We start from the raw sequence: 20,569 nt of genomic DNA on the forward strand, positions 1-20,569 counted from the left end.
ATTTCTTCAGCTGGAAAAAAAAACCACTAGTCCTCCATAGGACCTTCCTGGGGTGGCAGTCATGAGCCACCCCACATCTTAGCTATGTAGCTTGCTCTCCAGTAGGTGGCACCACTTGTATAGAAACTCCATTGTTCAGCACTAGAAAAATCCTCTGTCTACCTCCAAGACTGAAAGGGCACATTCCTATCTTAATGGAGCTTATATCATGCCAGGGAAAAGTTACATACCAAGTACTTAGGCATGAAAAACAACCAGAGGAAGCCATAGTCAACATATGAACTTTTTCTATCAAATTCAGGAATCAGTGGAGGCCCTCATTTGCTCATCCATATTGCCACTGAGAAATACAATAAATTTCACCAACCCAGTATGTTAAATAAGTAAAAGTGAAGCAAAACTCTCCAAGTTAAGTGTTATTGTGTTTTCTTGTGTCTGGATACAAAGGCTAGAACACAAGACATGAGAGTGGAAGAGTAGGGAGAAATTTAATCCTAAATCAAAAACAAGAAATGTAAGAGTGTAAAAGAAGCTTCTAAAGACCAGGGGCCCAGAGGCTTGCAGTTGGGATGGAACTGGGCATCTCTTATACAGCATATTCACAAAAAGGAGTTTCTCACTCCTGCCTTTTGACTTCCGGGTCACATTAGGGTCTGTATCGCAGCTGTGAAATGAACTCTTAGGGCTGTCTGGGGTTTCTTTGATTCTGTATTTCTTGAGATACACAGATGTCAGGGAGGGTGGCTAAGAACTTCTGTCTGGAGGACATGTTAGGTGATAAATGACTAGAGGTGTATAGTCAGTTGGCTGAATCTGGAAACAACTGAAGTGCCAAGAACAGACGACTAGTAAAAGAATCTTTGGTACATCTACACAATGACAACTATGCAGCTGTTAGGAAAGATGAAGTCATGAAATTTGCTGATAAATGGATGGTCATGGAGAGTATCATACTAGTGAAATGAGTCAGATAGAGAGGGACAGACATGGAATGACTGCACTCATTTGTGGAATATAAAATAACATAATATGAGACTGAAAACCAAGGACAATAGAAACAAGAGCCAGGAATATTTCTCCATAGTTGGAAGCCTCTCTCATGAGCTGGGGGAGAAGGCAGCTGGAATAGAGAAGGGATCACTAAGTCAATGATGGTTGGAGGGATCGTTCAAGATGGGAAATGTGTGCTGAAAGTAGATAAAGCACCAAAGGTGATAGCCTCTCAGAATCTGTATTGTAAACCATAATGCCCATAAGTAGAGAGAGATTATGGGGGAAATGTTCTGCCATAGGGGCAGGGATAGGGGTGAAATAAGGAGAGGATACTGTGGACTTTGGTGGTAGAAAATGTGCACTGCTGGAGGGACGGACGTTAAATCACTGTATGACTAAAACTAAAACATGAAAGCTTTGTAACTGTCCCACAGTGATTCAATAAAAAGCAAAATTAAAAACAGCAAAAGATTCCCAGGAGTGGTATTTCTGGGTCAAATGGAAGCTCAATTTCTAATTTTTTGAGAATCATCCATATTGTTTTCCAAAAGGTCTGAACCAGTCAGCATTCCCACCAGCAGTGAAGAAGAGTCCCTTTCTCCCCACATCCACGCCAACCTCAGTTGTTTTTGTTTTTTGGGATGTGGGCCAGTGTCTGTGGTGTGAGATGGTATCTCATTGTGATTTTGTTCTGCTTCTCCCTGATGATTAGAGAAGTACAAGTTGGCAGTGATGTAATTTCTGGCAGATATTTCTCTGGACTTAGTTACTAAAATACTAAAATACAGAAACCCAAAACCGTGAGGTGGCTAAGTGCGGTCACTCGACCTCATATCTCTTCATTCTCAGCAATGGAAAACAAATTATCAAATGTTTCCTTTCCAGCAGGTCCAACTTTAGCGGGGAGACACTCCAAACAATAATAGTGAGTTTTGTTGAAATATTGAATGTAATCAAAGTGAAAGTAAAGTAAAATTTATCAGTTACACAGGTGGGGGGGCAGGGGAGGGGGGAGCTAGTGGTGGGGGCGGGTGGAGTTATACTGTGATTCTTGGTGGTGGAATAAGTGCACTGATGAAGGGACGGGTGTTCGAGCATTGTATAACTGAGACTTAAACCTGAAAACTTTGTAACTTTCCACATGGTGACTCAATAAAAAATTTAAAAAAATAAAAACAACAAAAGAAAAAAACGCTGTGGATGTCTGGTTTTGACCAGACCTCCCCACCCCCTATGCCCTCTCCTCCCCCCTCCACATTGTATTTGTTTCTGTCCAGTGTGTTTTAATGTCCTGTCGCAATTTCACCTCACAAATGGGGATCATAACAGCCTTGAGGGAGATGTGAGCTCTGACTTATCCAGAGCATCAAGCTGACCAGGGGTGAAGAGGGCAGGGCAGTTAGGGGGCACACTCAGAGGGAAAACATCCTAGAGGCCACACATTTGAGATCCTCCTAGAGAGATCAGGAATAGGGATCCTGGCAGTCTCACAGAACTGCTGGACATTCCAGTTCAGGCTCAAGGGGCCTTTTTGTCAAGAATCCACCAGGGAACAATGACTTGAGCTTTTGGAGTAGAGAGAAGCACAAGGAAGGGGCCCTGCCATAGTTAGTTGATTTTTGTTATTGGAAACCATAAAGACTTTAACCAAAACTTTAGATTGAGTTAAATTAGAAGAAGATAGGTCCTACCAGAGAGAATCTTGTTATAGTTTCCAAACTACAGATTACTGATGGATCATTTAGTTCAATTAACCCCAGAGAGTATGCCTAGATCTCTCAAAAAGTGAAGTGACTTTTTTTTTCCTGGTTAGAGGCTGCTTCTTAAAGACCTATTCAGGCAGTAAAAAGCCCTGTTCTTTTCGCAGATGGATCTGTAGGTCATATATTTCTATCTTTTTTAAACTTATTATTAGAGAATTATTTTACTAAAGTGAAATTCCTATATCTGCATGGTGCATGAACAATTTGAGTACTCTTCCTCTCTGTCTTTCTCTCTTTGTCTCTGTCTCTCTTTCTGTTGGCTGTCTGTCTGTTTGCATCTCTCTCTCTCTTTTTCTCTCTCTCTTTCCCTCTCTCTGGAATCTTGAGAAAATTCTACTTTCCCTGTTCATGACAGCCTGTACTATGCCCTCATACTTCCCAGTTACCTTATGCTTCCTCAGGCATTCTTACTGACTGCAACATTTAATTTTACCATATTGTTTATAATCTCCCCCCAAAGTGATCACAAAGCCTTCTTTTATAGTTGTCTTCTAAGTCAGAATTCTCTTTAAGTGGTAAGAGAAAAAATATATAGATGTCTATTTTGACTAATTTATAGATTTTGTGGATTGTTGATTCTTGCTCTATCTTTATGCCAAGTCTAGAATTTTCCACTTTTCATTAGTGTAGTTAAAGATAATGTGACTAATGATCATATCCACTTTTTGATCTATGTTTATGTAAAGAAAAATAACAACCAAAATACCAAATACTGAATCTTTTCTAAGTGGGCTGTTATGAGGGTCAGGGTGAAAATTCACAGGGATTTGGGGTCCTGAGTGAGGTTCCTGGTTCTTCACCTGCTGGTGGTCCCCATGCAGAGCGGCACTGCATCACTCATCAGAAACCAAATAGGAAGTGACCCCAGAAACCCCCAAGACCACTTGGGACAGGCCCTATTTTTAAAAGTTGAATGTTTTACATTAAAAGTGGGATGTTATGAGTAGACGCATCCCCCAGCAGCTCATTTATAATCTCTCCAGCTCCCACCCAGGGTAGAAATAGAAGAAACCTTTCCCTTTGCCTTCCTGTTTAGAGAAATGACTACAATAGTCTCCTTAAGATGGGGATCACATGCACAGAGGCCAGCCAGCCAGGTGTCTGCTGATAAACGTTTATTGAAGAATCAAACCCATATGTCCCCCCTGACCCCCAGCCTTTCGAGAGAAATTAGTTCTCTGAGTGGCGACTGCTGAAAGGAAGATGCTGGTGCCATGTTCATTGGGAAGACACACACTCTCCCTGGTTTCTGAGAGTCAGCGCACCACGGCTCCTCCTACAAAAGAAAAAAGGTTATTGCAGATATTTATTTTTTGTGTGAATCAAGGTAGCTTTTATTGAATAAAACTTGCTTGGAAACATGTGAAAGGAGAGAAAGAGAGCAATGTGTTCAAGGCAGAACCCCGACATCTCCAGAGGGGAAAGAAGCAAGCAAAGAAAAAGACAAGCAAATGAGATACATAATCAAAGGAGAACTTGGGTAAACCTGGTTTGTTTTTAAAGAAAGGCTTTAAAGTCTTGAATGAAAGCTTTCTTAAAAGTGTAAATGAAAGAATTCTGTCCTTATTCTTTTGTCAATTTTTTAAAAAATGAGTATATGGTATTTAAGTTGAACATATAACTACTGAGCTTCAGTTTAGAAAAAAGATCTGTATTTTTCTTTTATACACCAATTAATAATATATACTAACAAGCTTCTTTTTCTCACTTCACTCCAGATTTTTCTCACTACTTATTTTCTCTTCCTCTCTCTCTCTTTGCTCTCTTTCGTCTTCCTCCTGCTCTTCCCATTTAGGGGGAGAAACTGTGATAATCAGTGAACCATTTCTATCTTCATTTTCTAAGAAGTATTTAGTTTGTTAGCTAGAACTAAGAGGTCTTCTTGATCTCTGAGAGATGCTACTTTCAAAACTCATATATTAGCTCTAGCACCTACCAGACAGCGTTGCAAAACATACATCTGTTGGAATATACATTTCCATCGGATCCACAGAGAGGCCTATACTCCATGGTACAAGCTTCAGAATACCCAGAGCAACTAATTTCATCCTGTTGAACAGTAGATTGAGCAGTAGACTGAAAATAGAAAAAAAAGAATTAATGATCCAATTAAAACATTGGATCATTTAAAAATGAATTTTCAAATTACCATAAGGAATAGATCATTTATCCCAAAACCTCATATGTGCAAAGACACATCCTCTGCCATTTCTATAAGCCGGGCCAGGATAACAAGTCCCCATCCAGGCCTCAGTCTAACTCATTCCCTGCATCTGGGTGACAACTATATCCTCGAGATCCAATCTTGTTCTTAATTTCCAAATTACTCCTCTCATCACCATACTGTCATCCACTTTATTCAAGCTCTTAATATGTCTTAGATACACATTTGCATATGTCAGTCAATTTACTGACTGTATCAGATTTCCTTACTACTTTATCTGTATCTGAGATTTTAGGCATCTGACATCTATCTTTAAAAATATAAAACAAATTAGATCTTGCTCTTAATATACTCTACTCATCAAAAATGCTCCTCATATAGTACCTCCAGACTTGTCTGTCTTGCATTCTAGCAAGTCAAAATGTATCTGTCTTGTATTTTAGCTAAAGTGAATGACTGACTTCCTGGAGAACTTACTGTTTTGCACATCCTGATACCTTTGCTTATGATGTTCTCCTGTACTTCATTATGGCTGCATCAGATTTATCCCTGATCTTTTTAATGTTAATTTAAGCTATTATCATGTCACTATTTTCATCATGCCATTTTCTTTCGTCCATTAAATTGGTCTAGACACATCACCTTAAAATTCTGTCTTTTATAATCTTATTTTCACAAATATCTTGTATAACATTTTTTGGAGGGCCAAGGCCACACTGAGAAATGCCCAGGAGTAAAGCCTACTATTGTACTCCTCGCTCCTGGTGGTGCTCAGGGAACCATAGTCAATGCTGGGAATAAAACCCAGGTCAGCAACCCCATGTTAAGTGCCCTATCCTCTCTACTAGCTCTTCAGCCCCTTTTTATAATATTTTAAACACTATCAAATTTATTGGCATTCCATTCACATAATTCTTTCTTCTGGCCCATCTTTGTATTACTTTCTGCTTTTCCTTTATTACTTTAAGTTACTATTAGAATGCATTTGAGTACCTAATGTTCCTTGAAATCCTTTCTTAATCTGATAATTAGTGACAGTCTTGGGGAAAACACACACACACACACATAAACCACTTAACTATTTAAAGGCTATAAGTAAAGTTTTTGCAGTCTTCCTATGGTAAATCCAGTAATCATACTTGAACTCTTCTGTTTAGACTGATAAGATGGCCTCTTAATGACCATATATGCTTAAAGATAATTTCTAGAATATTCATTTAAAAATAGCATCTTTATTTGAAAATCGCGAAATGATTGCATCTTTTATATTAAGAAAAAATTATTATTTCTATATTTCTGCAAATACTTACACATTCACCATCATACATTTTTCTGAGAATCATTTTTAATTCTCTGAAAGAGAAAAGTTTGTTAAATAGGAATACAGTTTCTTGGTATTCATAATAACTCAGAAATTCATGTCATTTTCTGTTGTCTGATGTGAAATAAGAATAAGTTCTAGTTAATAGAATACAGTTTGACTGATACTGACCATCAAAATCTTTGATATGTGAGCTTCTTGCAAAGAAACAAAAAATAATAAAACTAGCACTAAAATAAAGTTTATAATTTTTAAAAAGAGATTATGCATATTCACATGAAAATGAAAGATGTAATATAGTGTGGAAACATTTTGGTAGCATAGGAAAAGAAATATATGCTTAAATCCAATTGTGGCATTTGAGGTTTTGTCACAAAAATTTACATGTTCTTAGAAAATTTATTCTAATTACATTCATGATTTTTGTTGACTGTAAAGTTTTTGAAACACTTTTAAAAATAGTAGCATAAAAGACAAAAAGATTGGTAGAAAGACCTAATTCTGAGTATTCACATTGTGTCTGAGGCTTATATAAATTTGACACATTTTTATCACAGTCAATCCAACATACTACCGTAACTTCTATCGTACAGATCAGAATACTGAAAATTGTAGTGGATAAGATATTTAGCTAATATCTTAGATATCCTAAGTGCTAACTAGAATCTAATCCATAAGCCCCTAAGTACAGAATTCTAACCACAAATTATGAAGCAGTGGATTCAGATTTCCAGAATGTGAAGGTAATTACTTTTCTTCCATTCTCCTAGAAACTGAGTCTGTGGAATTGTGAGGACTCAGTATTTTACTAATTCTTGAGTTTTGTGATAGCTGGGACTCCATATTCTCTGATAGAAACAACATGGATTTCCTCAGGAGTACGAAGTTTATTGTTAAAGTTTTATAGTGACTAACATGACTAACAGCCTAATGGTGCTATGAGTTTTCATCATGGAACAAGAAAAATGCAAGAGCAGAAATTTATAAAATTTTGTCCAAAATACATAATTAAGAAGAACTAACTTTCTAAGTACAATATGGCACAAAAATGCCTATATTTAGAATCTAAAATCCGAGTATAAATATTAATATTTGACCATATTATAGAATATATCCTTAGACATAGCTGCATTTATTATAATTTTTGTGTTGGTAAAACATACCCAAAATTAATTTAACAAAAGGTGGGATTTATAAAACCATGTTTTAAAAAAAACCAAGCCATTTTTGACCAGTATGGGCTTGGTAATGTCTTTTAAAGTGAGGGTGGGGCATTCTAAATTGAGAGTTATACTTACTGGCTTTTCATACAAAGCATGCATTCATTACTGTAAGTATTCCCATCTGAAGCACATACTGGTTTGTATATTCTTGTGCATGCCATCCCGGAACCTTTCCCACTGTACGTAGAGCAATCCACCTATAATTGGGAAAAAAGCAAGCAACAAACAGTGTCCTGGATTATCTTCCTCCAAATTTTCAGTTACTCTAATCTTGAAATGGTCAACGGAAAAGTGGGAAGACACATAAACTTTTCTGCAAATAAATATAAAAGACCGTTTATGAATCAGAGACTGTGCAAGTTGCACAAATAATTCAGACCTAGAAAATACTTTAAATAAAACAAAATGTGTAGTCTAGGAAAGAAATATTAATGTCTCCTTTCAAGGGACATGAACAATGTCCAACTGAATAATGATTGTGAAAAATCCCTACAAAAGTTTCTGAAGAATTGGTACGGTTCTTGCTTTGAACACGGCTGGACGGGGTTCAATTTCTGGCACTCCAAATTCTCTCTTGAGCCCATCTGGAATAATCCCTAAATTTAAATTCCTGAGTATCTCCAGGTATTTCCCAAACATACACACACACACACACACACACACACACACCTCACACACATTTTACGAAAACTTAAAATGCTACTCGACAGTAAAAGTTCACTTCAGGAATAGCTTCACTTCCAAAGGAAATGATTTCAATGCTCAAATCTCTCCTGCCAAGAGCCAGATCAACTACTTCCCCAGTAACATTCACCCAAAGCTCTGATTTAATTTTTGCATCTTTCATTTTTCATCTCCATGTATATATACAGAGAGAGAGAGAAAGAGAGAGAGAGTAGGTTGTACTCACCCATGACCCCCGTGCTTCATTATCAGAAGAAAGCAATATACGATGTAAATGGAAAAAAAAACACAAGTTCCACAGTTAGAAATGAAAACAGGATTCATTATTTACAATCACTGAAAACCATTTTCCTATCCCTGGCTCAGCCTAGACCTAAGAAGGATCACTTATTTATTCAGAAGAAACTCATAATGAAGACTGGGAAATGCATGAGCCTGATGAGAGAAATCCCAAAGGAGGGAAATCCCTGGTAGCTGGAGAAAGTCCCCTGGACATTTTCAGAGTTCATTTAGGCAATGATTTTGGAGTCTCAGATGTTGATTCTGGAAGGACAAATCAGAAACCTGAGTAGAGCATCATAATCCTTTAATTATTCTTTCCATTATCTCTTCCTTTTTACCCTGAATATCTCACTTACATGACTTCTTTAGTGAGGCCATTCCAAATGCACAGCTCCTATTTTTAAAGTTTGAATATATTGCAATCAATATAAAAGCATGGAATTCAGAGGGTAATTGGAACTCACCAGGAGGAGAAACAGCCCAGGCAGAAGCTGCCAGAGCAAGGATGGCACAAACAGTGATGCTCTTCATGGTGACAGTGAGTGAGGTAGGAAGGAACAGAGAAAGTGGAGTGAGGAATGCACATACACCCCTTCTTATATACCCAGCACACCAACACCCAAGGAAGGGCCCCCCCCCATTAGGAATTGACATCTTTAGTGTTGATTGGCTGTTAACCCAGTAATCAGATTTAGTTCAAGGAAATACTGTCAAGGAAATTTTCCTTATTGTTTTGATTTGTAGACATTTGGAACAGTTGCAACTCTGAAATCTCTGCCAAATACACTTTTGCGTAATGATTCCCTGATCTCTCAGCAAATACAGTGCCATGTCTGTGTTTCAGGAAAAAAATAGCATGATAGGTATTCTAAAGAGCACGCCATGTATCAAGGATATTGCAGTTATGCCAAATGTGAAAATGCTGAAGCAAAAATTAGAATAATGCAGATATAACTGTAAAATGTATCGGAGTAGGCAAATTTATTGACTTATCCAAAATAGTCTATGGAGTTACTTTATAAAGATCAATGGAAAGCTTATTAACTGGTTCAAATTATATATACTGATAAGTATTATTGGTGTTTAGTAGACATTTTTAACTTTTTTTTATTTTAATTCATTTCATTGAATCACCATGTGGAAAGTTACAAAGTTCTCAGGCTTATGTCTGTTATACAATGCTCAAACACCCGTCCTTTCACCAGTGCCCATATTTGACCACCAAAAAAAAGAAAAAAGAAACAGTATACCTCCCTCCCCCCCCACTCAACCCTCCACCCCCACATGCATAACTGATAAATTTCACTTCATTTTCTCTTTACCTTGATTACATTCCATATTTCAACACAAAATTCACTATTGTTGTTGGAGTTTCAACACAGAACTCACTATTCTTGTTGGAGTTTATCCCTCAAAAATATGGCCCTATTGACAAGGAAATATTTGATAATTAGTTTTCCACTGATGAGAATTAAGAGATGTACTGGGGCCGTGCGGTTTAGGATTTCTGTATTCTAGCAATCAAGTCCAGGGAGATTTAAGTTGGAAATTGCATCATTTCTCTTCCAAGGGCAGCTTGGAGCAAAAGCTTAGTTCACAGTCTGGAGACATGGCTGCACCACTTGCTGGGGCCAGAAGTAATATAGCTGTCTCTGGATCCTGGTCGTTCTTAACAGTGTATACAGATGTTAAATTAAATGTTCTGTATCCTAAATGTACATAATAACATAAATTGATATCCTCATCATGCAAATTTATAAAAATCAAAAAGAGAGCTATAATGATAGTCATTATTCACCTTCCATAACCCTTCCTTTCAGGAATTCTCATAAAAGAAAATAATCCTATGAAGGAATTGAAGGAACTCCTTTTTTTTTTTCTGGGTCACACTCAGCTATGCTCAGGGGTTGCTCCTGATTCTGCATTCAGGAATTACTCCTGGATGGAGTACCATATGGAGGACCATATGGAGGACCATATGGGATGCCAGGAATTGAACCTGGGTGGGCTGCATGCAAGGTAAATGCCCTACTTGCTGTACTATCACACCAGCTCCCTATGAAGGAACTCTAGTAAGAATAAGTTTTTATCTCTTTTGCCCTGATCCTGTACCTGTCTGAAGACTGAAAAACCATGCGTAGAATTACATTCAGTTTGATACTCTCAGATAATCTACATTCTTTTCTCCCATCAGTTCTTTCATAGTCTGTGTTTCACTGAAATGAGTTACTTTGATTCCAGATAACCAGCTCTACATGTGGATATGCATTGCACAAGAACTCTCAAAACACCACACGTAGTGGAGGTGATACTTGATCAATTATTATAAACACATAAAGTTAGAATATCTTCTTTTACTCCAAATTAAATAAAAATTGACTCTAAATCCTCTGTTCTGTCTACATTGAGGGCAACTTGATCTGGTTCATTATTAGCGTTTATGAGGATATCTGATCCTTATGTACAGAAAAGGGAGCAGACCCTTAGTCTCTGCACATCACAGACACTACAGTGAAGCCAGCCATTAATGTCTCTTTACTGGGGTTATTTTACATACTATGCCATACACATAAGAGAAATTGAAGAAAAACATTTTTAAAGTAACATTGGCTTATAATATTATATAGGTTTCATGTATATAGCTTTATAAATCAACACCTGTATATGCCATATTAACCTCATCACTGAAATCTAGATTTCATCCCTTTTATATTCGTGTTAAACTATATTTAATTTATATTAAAACAGCTCTTCAGAATATTTGGTCACTGAAGAATCTTGGAGATTCTTCAGGAACTCTGTTAAGGTCAAGAGCTGAAGAGGTAATTATTTAGGGGAAGTTTCACTGTGCTTTTGTATACTTGTAATTTTGTTAATGCTAATATATTTCTAGCCTGCTAGTGACTTTGGCAAAGATGCTGGTGCTATGCACTATTCTCAGAACTCTGGTTAACTGCCTAAATATTAGTATCTTCTTTAGGCTACAGTTTTAATTCTTAAGCATACAATTACTAATGTTTTGAGTTTAAATGGGAATATTTTGAGTTAAAAGGGCAGATCTATAATAGCTTGACATACAAATGCTAATGATCTGCATTAAACTGGCAATGTTTCCAGTTAAATGGGGAAATGAAAGTTTATCAGGGAGACTTATACTTTCTTCTATTGTTTCTTAAAAGGTCTGCACCAAAATTTCATTCCTCCAGAATTTTACTGAGTTTTCAGGGTGTTAAAATGGGCACAAGTAACTCTACCAGCCAGCATTCTATGGTAACAGAACTGCACCTCATCCAACTGCCGGCTTGGCTTCTGAGTACATAACGGAATAGCCTCTAGGCTATGAAGGTCATGGCATTTCCTACTAGATTGTTCAGTACTTGGGTACTGGGAACAAAGCCCAGTACCCAAGTAAATATCCTTTGTGGACACAACTGATAAATGGTTGATTTTCAGAAACATTGGTAAAAGGCACTGAACAACTTCCTTTCTAAAACAGCTTAGTGGACAATGGCTCAGCAAATTAGAATATAATAGTTGGTAACTTTTCATTTATTTCACGCAGGATTTCTTTCATGTAAGTCTAGTCAATGTAATTAACATTTTATTGATATTCTGACTACCATATGCTAAACAAATGCATGTGTACTTTTTCCTCCAACATGTTCTATAAATTTAAGATTGAAAGTGTTTCACAAATAAACCAAAGTGATCAATTTTCAAATGACTAATTTTTTTAGAACTATGGTTATAAAATCTATTCTTGTTGTCTGAAGTTCATGAAGTCAGATCCACAAGAAATTCGAGGTAAAAGTCAAAATAATTGAATTTCTATAAATACCAGATGATTTCACTATCTGTAGCTTATACAGCAACAAAACAAAGGAATAGTTAGCAAAGAATGATGAGACATCCTTAACTTTTGAATACAGAAGTTGAGATTAGCAAACAGTGGTAGAAAAAAGTGGTGGTAAGGAAGAGGTAGACAGAAGTAACACAAAGACAATGGAGGAAGGTCTTAGATCTTTAGTGGTCTTGAAGAGAGAGTAATTTTGTATAGCAAAACAATAAATATTAATACTATTGTAACTGTGTTATAACTTTATATCGCAAATGAAAATAATTCAAAAGGAACATTATGACTAACTAGAATAACTTGAAAAAATAATTTTTCCTAATTGAGCTTTTTATCACTATATATCACATATTTACTTGGTAAAAACTGGTGAAATTTAATAGAGTTTTGTCACATAATACAGTTCAAACATATTTTTCTAGTATATACTACTATTTTGCATTCCCCTTAGCTGTAGCTTTTGCCAATATTCTATGGAACGAAACTTCATAACATAAGAGTAAGGATAAGGCAGTTCATAAGTCTATATTTTTATGGAAGTAACTTTTTCCAAACCACTATTACAGAAATCTTTCACTTGTGTCTGAAAATAAATGTAGAATCTGTAAGGCAAAGATAATGATATCAGTAAGAATTATATCACTGACCAAAGATTGTGAATCCTTAATTTCATTTTAAAATTTGTCTTGTGATTTAATGGTAGAAAATGGAATTCAAAATTTATTGGCAAAATAACATGCAATTTTTACAGTTTCTAATTTGTCTCTATATTTTATTAAAACATTTCTTTTTGGTTGGTTTGTTTGGGGGCCACACCTGACAATACTCAGGGGTTACTCCTAATTCTCCACTCAAAGCTCATTCTTGGCAGTGCTTGGGAACCATATGGGATTCCAGGGGTCATAACAGTGCTTATAAAAGATAGTGAAACATGGTTTATCATAGTGGTAATGTTGACTTCCTCCTTAGCGTTCTAACTTACTGTGACCTTCCCCAGGGACCTACGCTTCGGTAAGTTCAATTTTACTGTCAGCATACAAGTTTTATTTTCTCTTTGGGTATTATCAATTTCTTTGATTCGTGCATATACCATTTAAGAGATCACATAGCATTCATGAATATACTATTTAAGAGTGGGATCACATAGCATTTGCCTTTCTCCCTCTGATTTACTTTTTCTAAATATGATACCCTCTAGCCCCATACGACTTTCAGCAAAAGATAACATTTCAACTATTCGCATAGCACTGCAGTATCCCATTGTCTCTATGTTCAGTTTCTTTATCCACTCCTCTGTCTTTAGGCAGTTGGGTTGTTTACAGATCTTGGGTATTGTACAGTGATGTGATGGACATAGCTGTGCCCCTATCTTTTTGAATTAATTTCAAACTTCATTTTAGGTTTAGACAACATCGTTTTTTCTGTGTTTGTTTTTCTTTTTGGGATCACACCCAGCAATGTTCAAGGCTTATTCTGACTCTACACTCAGGTATTTCTCCTGGCAGTGCTTGGGGAACCATGTGGGATGCTGGGGATTGAAATTCTTACAATTTCGGCGGCTTACAAGGCAAATGCCTCACCTGCTGTACTATAGCTCTGATCCCCTAGACAACATCTTGTAATGAGGAAATGTTTCATACAAAATGTTGTACTAGATACTGGAAATATAAATAAAAGCATAAGTTTTTATCTCGTTGGCAGTTAGAGACTACTGAAAGAGATAGATTTATGAAAAACCAATTATAATATAATGTCATAAGGTAATACAGGTGTACAAACAAGAAGTTATGGGAGCATAAATATATAAAATTTCTATTCTGAGAGTAAGAGGTCATGTATGATTTCTGAAAATAAGCTTTGCCTTTATTGACATAACAAATTAGTATAGTGATGTAAGAACAAACAAGGGTAGACTTTGTAGAAATGAAAGAAAAGAAGAAAGATAATTGTAGAGTAGATAGAGACAGTGTATTAGGACAAAACAAAAATACATGAAGGAACAAGTTCAAAAAAATGATTCAGGTGGGAAAGACAGTACGGTGGGTACAGTACCTGCCTTGATTGTAACCTATCTGGTTTTTTTCTTGGCACCTTACATGATCCCCATGAGACCACAGGAGTGATCCCTGAAGGCAGAGCCATAAGAGAGAGCTGAGCACTTCTGGATGAAGAGGAAAGAAGGAAAGAAAGAAAGAGAGAGAAAGAGAGAGAAGAAGAAAGAAAGAAAGAAAGAAAGAAAGAAAGAAAGAAAGAAAGAAAGAAAGAAAGAAAGAAAGGAAGGAAGGAAGGAAGGAAGGAAGGAAGGAAGGAAGGAAGGAAGGAAGGAAGGAAGGAAGGAAGGAAGGAAGGAAGGAAGGAAGGAAGGAAGGAAGGAAGGAGAAAGAAAGGGAAGGAAGGAAGGAAGGAAGGAAGGAAGGAAGGAAGGAAGGAAGGAAGGAAGGAAGGAAGGAAGGAAGGAAGGAAGGAAGGAAGGAAGGAAGGAGAAAGAAAGGGAAGGAAGGAAGGAAGGAAGGAAGGAAGGAAGGAAGGAAGGAAGGAAGGAAGGAAGGAAGGAAGGAAGGAGAAAGAAAGGGAAGGAAGGAAGGAAGGAAGGAAGGAAGGAAGGAAGGAAGGAAGGAAGGAAGGAAGGAAGGAAGGAAGGAAGGAAGGAAGGAAGGAAGGAAGGAAGGGAGAAAGAAAGAGAGAGAGAGAGAAAGAAAGAAAGAAAGAAAGAAAGAAAGAAAGAAAGAAAGAAAGAAAGAAAGAAAGAAAGAAAGAAAGAAAGAAAGAAAGAAAGAAAGAAAGAAAGAAAGAAAGAAAGAAAGAAAGAAAGAAAGAAAGAGGAAGGAAGGGAGGGACAGAGGGAGGAAGAGAGGTAGGGAGAAAGGGAGAAAGGGAGAAAGGGGGAGGGTGAAAGAAAATGAAGGGAAGAAAGAAGTAAAGGATGGAGAGAAGGAAGAAAAGAAAAGAAGAAAAAAACAAAATGAGAAGGAAAGAAAGAGTAGAAAGAAAATAAAGAGAGAAAGGAAATTATTCTTGTTACGAGGAAAGAGGGCAAAGCAAAAGTTGTTGTTAAAGGGCTAAATTGAATGTCAGAGTTAGTATCTTATCTTAGGAAATAGAGGAAACCACTTAAAAGGTTTTAACATAGTACCATCAAATGTGGACTTCAGCTCATTACTCTGCCTACAGTAAATGCCATGGGAGAGACAAGACTGAAATCAGAAGATGACTGTTGTGGCCAGTTATGAAAGAATGCAGATGGCTTGAACCAAAGAATTTTTAACTCTGGAGGATTAAATAAGAAGGGGAAGATGATAACTAGATTTCAGGCTTATCTAGTTTTATTTTGTTCAAGTATAATATGGCTGATTAGTAGAAGTTTTTTAATATAAAATTAAATATACCAATATTTAAAAGAGGATACTTGGTAATGAGAAAGAGAGAACTGTTGTAAAGGAGGGAGGCAGTCAAGTTCATCAGAAATCTGTTGAATAAATCTACAGAAAAGGATCACTAATTAAATAAAAGATCAAGGATGAAAGAACAAAAATTAAAACACATTGGCATGAGTAATATTAACATGTGCCATAACAGATAGGGATGGAACATAGAATGTCCTGCCAGAAAACAAGTCATTTTCATAATAATATATGTTGCATGGCTAAATAAAAATTCCAACAAGGAAGACAAATATTTGGTGTTCCTCTAACTGGATGACTTATGTAAAGCAGGGAAAAGAAATATGGTCACTTTTTCCCTATCCACCTCTGCCACCCGGGACCCAGGGCTATTGGGTTCTTGTCTCACCTTGCAGAAAGGAACTTCAGGAGTAGACAACCAGTGAAGTAAAACAGATTTTATTTGGAGGGTTTTAAAGGGCAGAGGGAGGGAAAAGTGGGAGAGAGAGTAACGCTCTCAAGAGAGAATGTGGGCTTCTCCAAGGGCGGAGAGAGCCCCTACATACATCCTAGTATTAGATATGGAAGCAGGAAAGCACACATCTCAAGAGGGGAAATGCAGGCAACACATGTGCTCAGGGAACACATGTGCTCGGCCACTTGGGCACAAGCAGCAAATGGGCTCAGGCAGCATATGCATGCCCTTCCTTTGCTCAAGACGGCTTTTATAGGGTGGTTTTGCAATCTGTCCCCACTTGGGACTTCGACCTAGGTAAAAGTCCATTGCGAGGGGGGTTGCCAAGGGTGGTGGGTTTGGGAGTGGTGATGGTCTTCTTTGAAGTTCCTTTCCTGGCCTTTTGTCTCTGCAGGAGCTTCTCTGGGAGGGGAGTGTCCAGCCCTGTCTGGGCCTGTTGCTGTCACCAAGTGAGGGTCTTTTCAGGCCTCAGTTCCTGTGTTCTGCAAGGTTGGCTTTTGCAACTTCAGGGCTATCACTTCCCAGGAAATTGACTGACATTGCCTTGGGAGGGGCCCTTCCCTCCCTGCCTGCCTGCCTTCATCAGGGGCACCTTCAGTGCCAGTCCTCTGTATGTCTAAAACCCAACTATGAATAACATTGTAAATCATGGCGCTTTAGTTAAAAAGTATCCCCAGTATGGCCGCTGAGATATCGTTTTCTCAAAACATGTTAAATCTATCGTTCCTTATTACTTTTACTTTGATCCAGATTTCTATTTTACATAGTAGAGTTCACCCCTAAAAATCACCTTTCAAATAATCAGACCCACTTACTCTTGTTTTTTCTTATTACTATGGAGTCAACTCAAGGTATCTATAAACAGTTTTCTCTTCCTTATGATTTCCTTTTTGTTGTTGCCTTTGATCTGGGCTATACGTATTGGTACTCAGAGCTTACTACAGGGCTCTGTGCTCAGGGATCACTCCTGGAGAGCTGAGGGATCATACAGGATGCCAGGATTAAAACCAGATCGCCATGTGCAAGACAAATACCTACCCATTGCACTATTGCTCCAGTTCTGCCTTGTGATTTTCTTAATGAGTTTCTTGTCTCTAGCTTATTTTGTTGTAACGATATGTCATTTGTTCTAAATATATATGCATAGAGCAATAGCACAGAGAGTTGGGCATTTGCCTCGAATGCAGCCAACCTGGGTTCAATTCCTCCATCCTTCTCAGAGAGCCCAGTAAGATACTGAGAGTATCTCGCCTGCATGGCAGAGCCTGGCAAGTTACCTGTAGCATATTCGGTATGACAAAAACAATAACAACAAGTGTCACAACAGAGACGTTACTGGTGCCCGCTCGAGCAAATCGATAAACAATTGGGACAACAGAGCTATAGTGCATATATGCATGTAATGAATCAAACCTCTGACTCTGAGCCATTAAGGCCCACATTGTAGGTTGCCCAATTCCTACCTGTCCCCCTGGCTGTTGTAGCTGATTTGGATGGGAGACCTCATACTTGACTCAGTTAGTTCTCCCAGAGAAGTGCCTTGTGCAAATATTAGGTCTTCTAAAGTCTATGGATGCAAATATTTCACCAGCCCCAATGGACAACTGTTCCAGCTGCCTCTGAGGTCCGTTTGATGTTCACAGTGCAGGAACTGGTTCCCAGAATCCAAGTTCTCTTTGAGTTGTGGTCTCAGACTGGTGCAAGGAATTATTGTTAACATGTAAAAGAAAGCTAGTTGTAACCCCCTGCTGAGATCTAGGCCCATTGACTACCCTAATAGAAAAGAATTTTAGGAGGTCAAATGGACTTGAGTGATAGCACAGCAGGTAGGGCATTTGCCTTGTATGGGGCCAACCCAGGTTCGATTTATCCGTCCCTCTCGGAGAGCCCGGCAAGCTATAGAGAGTATCCCGCCCACAAAGCAGAGCCTGGCGAGCTCCCTGTAGCGCATTTGATATGCCAAAAACAGTAACAACAAGTGCCACATTAGAGCTGTCACTGGTTCCCCCTAGAGCAAATCAATGAACAATGGGGACAACAGTGCTATGACAATAGTGCTATGATAAATATCAAGATAGTTTTGTTTTGTTTTTTGGGAATATGAAGAAGGAAAGAATCAGACAGATAGACAAAAAGAGACAGAGAGATTATGGTCACTCTCGGAATTAAGAATGTGTCACTCGCCTTTGCAGAGAGCATCCCCCAAACTTCTCCTTCTTGGGCCTTTCTGTGTAGACAGGAGTTTGCTGCTAGGGGATTGTCCTAAAGGGAAGACCTTGTTCGTATCACAATTTTCTGTTTCAAGAAAAGAACACCAAATGCTCAAAAACAGGGCTGGGGACATACTATAGAGTTAAGATGCACATTTTACACACACCCAAACCCAATTATAGCCATGTTATTGCATAAAGTCCCCAAATGCTGCCAGGAGTGATCCCTGAGCACAGAGCTAGGAGTAAGCCCTGATCATTGCTGGGTATGTCCCCAAATAAAATAACAACCCAACCCCCCCTCAAAAACATCAAAACTGAGCTCCAGGAGGGGCAAAGAGAGGGTGAAGTATTGGGATGTAAAAGGAACACTGCAAGTGGCTTCCAGGGATGAAAAAAAATGAAAAAATTGAATCTAAGTGTTCCAATAGCTTATCTTCTCATGTAACATCCTCTCTTTTCTTTCTCCTTCCTTATCTTTACCAACCATGTCAAGAACCAAGGAGAGTAAGGGACTTGGCTGAATACCATCTTTGTAAACAGCTCCTAAGGCATAGCTTCTGCATCAAAATAGTCAGTAAACTAGATTAAGAAACTGGTGCTGTTTCATGGACAAATTATGCCCCCCCCATTAAAAAAATAGGCCCCATGATTTCTAATATTGATAAGGCAGATAAAATATTACAACAATATACCCTGTGGCCTGGAGCAATAGCACAGCTGTAGGGCGTTCGTCTTTCAAGTGGCCAACCCGTGTTCGATTCCTCCATGCCTCTCAGAGAGCCCGGCAAGCTACCGAGAGTATCTCGCCCGCATGGCAGAGCCTGGCAAGCTACCTGTGGCGTATTTGATATGACAAAAACAGTAACAATAAGTCTCACAATGAGAGACGTTACTGGTGCCCCTTTTGAGCAGATCGATGAGCAAGGGAAGACAGTGACAGTGACACCCTGTACCAGTGTCAGCTGACCTCCACCATTGCACCAATACTTCCCAATCCTATTCTCCCCACAGCCCCCTACAGTAATACACATTCTGTCCTTTGGTCTTAGATTCTTTAGTCGAAATCCTTTCCAGAATTCCACTAAATTTCAGGGGACTTCAAAAGATGCACCTCATTTGGACCCAATTCTTTGAAAGGAACTTTATTCTCCAGGTAAGAATTTTCCTCAAAATAAAAATCTATTCAGCAACCTGATTTAATACCTACAAATCTTGTTATTTCAACCCTTGTCCAGTAATTCATTTCCTTTTACAATTCTTTCCAAGCATGAGAGACATTTGCAGATGTTTGACAAATACCGTTCTTCCCACATTCATGACTGGGGAAATTAATTCTGTCCTCTTTGGAAATAGATCTCTAACTGAGCAAAAATTTATGGAGCACTTACTCTGTTCCAGGAAGTGTACCGGGTACTTTATAGAAAATACTTTATCTTACTAACAATCCTACAAAGCAGGTTGTAATAGCCTTGTTTCGTAGATTAGATAATTGAGGCTCACCAAAAGTGAAAAAATTGCCAGTATCCTCCATATGGTAAGTGGCAATATCAGAATGTCAGCTTAAAGCATTTTGCTGTAGCTTTAAAAGTTATCATAATTTTTAAACGAACTTTTAGTACTTGTAATTCATGTATTTTCATTCATGTCAACAGTAGGATTATGTCTTTTTCATACTAGGCTATTATTATATAACCCCTTTTTAATTTTAAATATCATTTTTAAGGCTTTTCATTTAAATATTTTATATTGAATTTGGAAGTATACATTTTTTCACTTAATTACACATCATTATAAAGGGAAACATATATACATATATATATATATATTTATATATACCACCTGCACAGAAGAACCTGGCAAACTCCCCGGGGCATATTCAATATGCCAAATACAGTAAAATTGCAGGACTTATTCCCCTGACCCTGAAAAGAGCCTCCAATTGTTGGGGAAAATTAGTAAAGAAAGGCTGCTAATATATCAGGGCTGGGACAAATGGAGATGTTACTGGCGCCTGCTTGAGTAAATCCATGGACAGGATGACAGTGATACAGTGATACGGTGATTGTGATTATATCACTTGTATCACCTGTAGTCCCATTGATCTTCGATTTGCTCGAGCGGGCGCCAGTAACGTCTCCATTTGTCCCTATCGCGAGCCAGTGCAGCCCAATGATATCTGCTCACTCCAGGAACAGGAAGAGCGTCAAATCGTTCATTC

The 20,569-nt window shown here is 38.0% G+C and overlaps 1 protein-coding gene across 1 annotated transcript; it reads right to left on the minus strand.

Annotated features, from left to right (window-relative positions):
- Window positions 1-3,912: 3,912 nt before the first annotated feature.
- Window positions 3,913-8,983, minus strand: LOC129405807 (double-headed protease inhibitor, submandibular gland-like). The gene is made up of 6 exons (XM_055143359.1): window positions 8,895-8,983; window positions 8,375-8,388; window positions 7,540-7,661; window positions 6,231-6,273; window positions 4,693-4,832; window positions 3,913-4,032 (listed from the first exon to the last, which is right to left on the minus strand). The coding sequence occupies exons 1-6, from the start codon at window positions 8,959-8,961 to the stop codon at window positions 3,975-3,977; spliced, it is 444 nt and encodes a 147-aa protein (XP_054999334.1). The 5' UTR covers window positions 8,962-8,983; the 3' UTR covers window positions 3,913-3,974.
- Between the last annotated feature and the right edge of the window lie 11,586 nt (window positions 8,984-20,569).

Source organism: Sorex araneus, chromosome 6 (genome assembly GCF_027595985.1).
Source record: "Sorex araneus isolate mSorAra2 chromosome 6, mSorAra2.pri, whole genome shotgun sequence".
NCBI classification, from domain to species: domain Eukaryota; kingdom Metazoa; phylum Chordata; class Mammalia; order Eulipotyphla; family Soricidae; genus Sorex; species Sorex araneus.